We start from the raw sequence: 7398 nt of genomic DNA on the forward strand, positions 1-7398 counted from the left end.
GCTATTATAATTTTGAAAAGCATTTATGTATTTCGAAAAATGTTATTGCAATTTTAAAACGTTCAATGTTTTTAAATGCTTGTGTAATTTATTAAATTGTTCACATGGTATTTAAAATTGATGATATAAAATTATAAACTATTTGTATTTTTAGAAAATCAATAATTTTAAAAAAATGTATTCGCACATTTAGGAAACATGCCTAAAATTAGAATTAATGTTCATCTAGTTGTAAATTGTTCCTGTAATTTCAGAATGTGTTTGAGACTTTTATAAAAACAATTAAGTAATTTTAAAAGTGTTAAAACGTTTACTAAAAGTGTTATAGACTTTTCAAAAGTTAATATGAAAACATGAAATAGAAAATTAAAATATATCAAAATAAACAGGGAAAAGGAAGATCACATAAACCCGGGGAAATCGGATATAAGGTGAAAAAAATAGACGCTAGCGGGCCTCCGCATGATCGCATGCAGTAGTTTCCTGCGTGCATGTTTAGGAGGGGGCAAAGATATCTAGAACACAGTTGAAGGAGATAATTTACAAATCATGTCGTATATGATTGAATTTTTTTTTATTTTTTGAGGGAAGAATTTATTTATATATGCACTACCATAATGAAGCTTTCTTATGAGCTGGGCCAAGGCTCATTCTCGCCCCAACAAATGCTCTATCCCCCTAAAAAAACAAATGCTCTGTCACTCGTACAATGGATTTTCCCTTTTTTTTCTCGTTACTCAGTAGGATTAGTGTTTGGGTGATTGTTATACGCCACCTATTGCACATGATGGCGAGTTGATTGTCCACATTAGGCGTATTAGTGGGCATGCACAGCTCAAACAACCGACAGAACGGTTTTTAATCGCTAGCTACGCGAGGTGTTCTCTCGTGATTTTCTTTCAAACTTTTTAGTTCTAGTTTATGTTCCCTTTTTGATCTTTTAATTTCTATCGCTTAACTGTAGTTTTGTTTTATTTTTTACTATTTCTCTTACAAATTTTATACAAATTATATAAACCTTCATCGAGTAATATACACATATTCTACTCGATTTATTTTATTTTTCTGGATTTCCATTTTTCTACTTTCCATTTCCTTGTTTTTTTTCTTTTCTGTTTTCTTTGTTTAGTTTTCTCATTTTCCTAAGTTGTTTTATTTTGTTTCATTCTGCTTTTTAAAAATGAATACATACAATACTTAGAAATACATGAATATATTTTTGAAATGCATGAACACTTTTCTGAAACTACTTGAACATTTTCCTAATAGACGTGGACACTTTTAAAACTTATACCATTCATTAAAGTAGTTGGATCTTTATCAAATGACACGAAATTTATAAAACAAAATGCTTGCAAACATTTTTAAAACCATGAGAACACTTTTAGAATACATGAACACTATTTATATTTATGCAAATACTTTTGAATTTGTTTGATTTGTTAAAGAAATGTATGGACACCACTTAAAATCAAACTAACATTTAAAAAAATACATGAAAACATATTAAAATTGCATTTTTCAAATATATAACATGTATTCTTCTTTTATTTTTGCATTGGGACACGCCTATAAGAGTGGGCGGGGGAGGGGGCTTATTTATTCATTTTTACAAGTGGGTCCCACATGTAAGCGGTATATCTAAAGTACTATGGACAAAGAAAATGATCAAAGGGGTTTGACCTGACAGAAATGGTGCAAAGGGTAAAAGCGATCAACCATTTTAAGGGAATAGGGATAAAACTGAGTGTTTCTGAATCCTGAGTGGCGAGAAGCAAGTGCAAAATTATAAAGATCTCAATTGTTTATTCCTTAGTCTAACATAGTGGTAAAATTAGTAAAATTATATTAATGTGGGCATCCCACAAGCCAAAAATCATAAAAACCCTAATTGTTTATTTCTTAGTCTAACATAGTCGTAAAAATAATAAAATTATATTAGTTGTGGGCATCCCGAAAGCTTGTGGATTGCGTTTTCGGGCGTGTGGTCAAGTTCTACATTATGTGTAGTTGTTTTTAAGGGTCCAGATATTCAATTCGGTGCCCGGGCTCATCTGCACCCGGTAAATAGTAAAATAAAAATATATAGTAAAAAATGTCAAAAAATATTTTTTATGCAAGATGATTCAGTGCGCCACTGTGTGCAAAATTTTGTGGCTAAGGAGCTCGTCGCAAAAAAGAAAAATGACCTCCGAACCTTGTTCTTTTCAATAGTTTCTCACAGGCCCAAAATTTATCTCTTTTCTGAGAGCTACTGAAATTTCTAAAATCCACGAAATTTGGCAAGGACTTCATGCACATGAGCATCTCACAATTTTTTTAAACTATTTTTAAGGATTTTACTATTCACCCATGCCCGTGAGTGCAGATGCACCCGAGAGCCAAAACGCGACTTCCGTAAGGGCAGCCCTTTTGTTTGTGGATAATTTATAGCCGCATTGCGGATGCCGTAAGTGGGAGGAGGAGGTTGTCCCGATTCTCAACAACATTTTACTTGTTATGGGCTGAATAGGAAGCAACTAACTAAGAGTTAACCATTGGGACGCTCCCGCAGGCAGTGGCGCAGCTTGAGCATAATCCAAGAAGGTCCCATTATTTAAAGGGGAGCAAATTTATAGGAAAGAGGGGCTAATCTCTAATTTAAGCACTAGTTACGCCTAATGTATACATATTCTTCAATGAATGCGAAGATTGGGGGGGGGGGGGGGGGGGTAGGGCATGGCCCCTCTTGGTCTGCATTAAGCTCCGCCATTGCTCGCATGAGTCATTATTTGGCATGGGAGCACGTTAAGTGGTGTGCCTAGCCATCGCCACATGCCATGTGTTGGGCGTTCTCTCTGGACTTTTATTTTTTATTTTTCTGTACGCATTTTTTGGTTTTAGATGATTTTATTTGTTCTTGCCTGATTTCCCCAAGGTTTTGAAGGGGGGGGGGGGGGGGGTTGATTTTTTTGCTAGGAAGCAATCTTTTTCGCAAGAGGTGCTTCCTTGACCTGTGTTGTGCTTCTCGCGGAAGCACAGATGTGCTTCCGCCAAAAGCATATCGCGTGAGCTACCATCAGATAGCACGTGCTTCTCAAAATGGAAAAAGCACAAATGTGTCTTTCACCAAAGAAAGGAAAACACATAATTGTGCTTCCACGAGAAGGACACCCTTGCTTCCGTGAAAAGCACAGTCCGTGCTTCCTCAAATAAAGGAAAAAAAAACACAGTATGTGCTTCCAAAAAAGTGAAACTCGCAACCGTTCTTCCCGGCTCTAATTTTTTTGGTTGCCAGTTTTTCGTTTTTCTTGGATTTTGTTTTTTTTTTGTTTCCTTTTTTTGTTTTTTTTTCATTGTTTCTTCGTCGAAACCCATTAACTCGGGATCTAGTTTCGAAGATCTCGATGAGAGAAATTCAAAGAAGAAAATGGTTCAGTGTTTGGACGCACGATTAGAGATAAAATAATTTGAAAGAATAAATCTAAAAAAAGAGAGAAAACTCACATGTTGTACTCCACTTGTCAACACCTGAGAGTGTAGTGAGTGATCTTTGCAAAGGGTGATTTCCTATTATAAATTTAAACCATAGGCACAAGTATCGGACGAACATAATTATTTGGTTCACAAGATTTAAAAAACATACAGAAGGCTGAATCCTAAAGGGATGAAGTACACAAAAATCAACAAGTGGTTTGTTTGCCCCATAAGAGAATCAAGGAATTTTGTATAGAGATCAAATTCATATGATAGGTATCATAGGCACGAAGTAAGAGGAAAAATTCAAAATCATAGCATAAGAAGACGATCAATACAAAGTTTAAGGAAGTCATCACATTATCTACTTGATTATGATATGGATTTGGATCCAACGGATAATACAAATCAAAAAAATCAAACCTGCTTATATAAATGGAAGTGAAAGTTCAGTATGAACTGGTAGAGTGAGAGCAGCTAGTTTAGAAGGAAAAGAAAAAGGCACCTACTCAGTGGTAAGTTAGGCCATTCATTTCTGGCGGTGTAATGCTTATACATTTTCAGTTATAAAGCGTCCTTTTTCGAAAAATTCCTTTCTGGTGATAAAAATAGATAAGCTTGGAAAAACGAAACGTTCATTCCATTGAATCAAAAATAGATTCTATTGGAAAATTTCTACAGATTTGCATACTACATAATTTATATAAAATTCATTTGAAGGAAAGAGCCCTCATGTGCGGTACGTATGGACTCACATTTCAGTAGATTTCTTCGTTTGTTCTTGTAAGTACAATCCAACTACGGAAAATAGACGCCCAATATTTATATCGGTAAATCGGCTCCGCATCGGTTAAGTGTAGGTGTTTGCGATGTCGGCGAGGTGGCCCGCCAGTTCCTCCGGCGCAGAGAACATGACCATGTGGTCGGCGTCAGCCATCTCCCTCACCTCAGCCACGGGGATGCCTGCGATCATCTGCCTTTGGTACTCCTCGACCATGGCCAGGTCCTGCTTGGCGACCACGTAGACCTTGGTCACCGCGCCGTACCGGGCAGCGCTGAACGGCGGCCTCTGCTGCTGGTCGGCCACGTAGTAGGAGCTCACCCGCGCCAGGCTCTGGCACAGCGTGTAGTCCTCCTCCGGGCTCAGCTGGTAGAGCTTCTGGCGCACGAGCTCGGGCCCGAGAAACACCGACGGTGGGGCGTGCTCCTCGTCGATAACACTGTCCATCCAGTCGGACGCGAGAACCTTCTCGATGACACGGGTGCGCGGGCCGTCGCAGTCCGGCATGAAGGCGGTGAGGAACACGGCAGCCGCGACCTTGTCGGGGAACTCCTCGGCGGCGAGCGCGACGCTCATGCCGCCGAAGCTGTGGCCCACGAGCACCGCCCGCTCGCCGTCCGGGAGGTCCCGGAGCGCGTCGAGCAGGGGGCGCGTGTAGTCCTCGAAGGTGGGCGCGTCGCGCAGCCGGCGCGCGTCGGTGCCGCACGCCACGAGGTCCGGCGCGTCCACGCGGTGCCCCGCGGCACGGAGCAGGGTGGCGACCTTGTACCAGCACCACCCGCCGTGGCCCGTGCCGTGCACCAGGATGAGGCGGGTCGACGTCGCCACGGCAGCCGCTGGCACAGAGGAAGAAGACATGTGTGCGCGCCGAGCACTGGACAGTACACGCCGAGGCAAGTAGGCACCTAGCTAGCTGCTTGATTGATGTTACACGTCTCACTTTATTTATGTATGTGGCTATGCGGGCATCTTCTTCAAGTAAAAAGGGCAGATGCCGTATTGTCGGCTGATGCAATGCTGACGCGGATCAAACCTCGCGGCGTACTTTATGCATTGGCAGGCTGCGGAGAAGATGGCTGTTCAGCACACAAGTAGAAGCGCATGTTTTAGTCAATACAATAAAAAACCAATCTGATGAAAGAGGTAATATTAGCTCTCTCACGTGTGATCTTCTCATGCCTAAACGAGAACAGAAAGTGGGCTGCAATTTAATTATGCTAGCCTGGTCTTGAACTCAATACCTCTTTGCTCTTGTTGAGATGTATATAACATATGTATTACTTGTACAACAAGCCCTCCTCCTTTCTTGTATAGTTGAGGACGTGACCACCTATTGTACCTATATGTATGTGCATATGCACCCAATGAATATATCGTGAGTCGCACCTATTCTTTACATGGTATCAACCTTATTTCGGTCCTCCCTCTCTAAACCCTAGCCACGCGTCGCCATTGCTCCCTAGTCACCGCCACTGCCTACCCTAACCCTAGCCGCCCCGATGCCGCATCTACCTAGTTGCCATCGCTACACCCACCCTCCCAATCCCCCACAACAGCCGCCGCTCCACCCCTACTTCCCTCCCGATCCCCATGCCGCCGCAAACTCCCCTCTGTAGCCGCCGCTGCCACCACCATCTACCCAACCGCCGCCATCATGTCCAACTCCTCCTTCTCCCATCACAACAACCCCTTCGCCTACTCCGATGCTGGCTCCGTTCCCAACCCGGCCTACATCCTGGACGTTCCGATCTTCGGTCGCGTTCCGATCAAGCTTTCTCACACGGAGGCGAACTTATATGCATGGAAGACCTATGTCAACCTCCCTTTTCGTGAGTACAGTCTCCGTGGCCATATTGATGGCACCACTGACTTCCTTGCCATGCGCCGCGATGATGACTGGATGGCGATCGACGCCACCATCATTCGGTGGCTCTTCCTCATCGTGTCCAAGGACATCTTCCACACCATCGTTCACAATGGCTATGATGCCTACACGGTGTGGACCAAGATCATCAGCCTCTTCACCGACAGCAAGCTCCAACGGATCGTCTTCTTGCAGCAGGAGGTTTTTGGTTGCCACCAAAACGACTCCTCCATTGGCGCCTACTGCATGCGCCTCAAGACCTTCTCCGACGAGCTGAACGACGTTGGCTTAAAGGTTGAGGATGAGCTTCTCCTTTCCACCCTCACTGCGAGTCTCAACGAGGATCTCGGTAACGCTGCTTCCAATCTCACTCTTATGGCTAACCCTACCTACGAGCGGGCGGTGGCCTATCTTTGTCTTGAGGAACGTCGGTTGAAAAACTTGCGGTCCCGTGCTATCCACACCGCCCCCGCCGCCGGCTACTCGCGCGGCTGTCCTGCACCAACACCTTTGGCGCCCGCCGGCGCCTATGGTGCCCCCGTTCCGGTAGTCGCGCCCGCCGGTGCCTCCTGCACACATCAGCGCCTATGGCGCGCCCTACTAGCCGTGGCCTCCGGCGCACGTGGCGCCGCCTCCTCACTAGTAGCATCCACCGGCCGATCAAATTTGATAGCGCCGGCGTGGCCGCGGCGGCCAGTAGCGCAACACCAACGGCGCTAACACCAGGAACCAGCAACACTTTGGTCTGCCATTCTCGAAGCAGCCATGGAGCGCTGGCCATAACCCCTGGACTAGGGTGGTGCACGCCTACATGATGTCATTCCTGCGTGCGCCCGCTCCGAGCCTTCTCGGGCCTCGATCGTCGGGCCATCAGGCTCTCTACGCGGCGCCCCGGCCGGGTCTCGCAGCTCCTCGAATGCCCTACTACCCCGCTGGACCGTTCAACTATGGCGGGCCGAACCCTAGCGGTGTGGTGACGGGCTACACTGGCTACCCAATACCGATGGCTACGCCGGTCCCCTATGACCCCCCTGATCACCGCGCTTCAGTACACGCCCCAACTCGGTTCCTACACCACAGGTGGGGACTAGGTGACGCCCCCGAAATTAATCGTGCACTAAACATCCACACAACATGCACGATCAAGATCAATGACTCACGGTATAATATCACAACACAACTATATGACTCAAAATAAACAAAGAAACAATATATTACAAGACAAGGTCTTAAGACCCAATATTACATCGAGAGTTAGGTCTGATTACAGACAAATACAAGGGTGCCTTAAGAAGGC

General features: G+C 44.7%; 1 protein-coding gene across 1 annotated transcript; it reads right to left on the minus strand.

Moving 5' to 3' along the window:
• Positions 1-4071: 4071 nt before the first annotated feature.
• Positions 4072-5675, minus strand: LOC109741237 (methylesterase 3-like). Its single transcript, XM_020300316.2, has one exon. The coding sequence runs from the start codon at positions 5093-5095 to the stop codon at positions 4307-4309; it is 789 nt and encodes a 262-aa protein (XP_020155905.1). The 5' UTR covers positions 5096-5675; the 3' UTR covers positions 4072-4306.
• Between the last annotated feature and the right edge of the window lie 1723 nt (positions 5676-7398).

Source organism: Aegilops tauschii, chromosome 2 (genome assembly GCF_002575655.3).
Source record: "Aegilops tauschii subsp. strangulata cultivar AL8/78 chromosome 2, Aet v6.0, whole genome shotgun sequence".
Lineage (NCBI taxonomy): Eukaryota > Viridiplantae > Streptophyta > Magnoliopsida > Poales > Poaceae > Aegilops > Aegilops tauschii.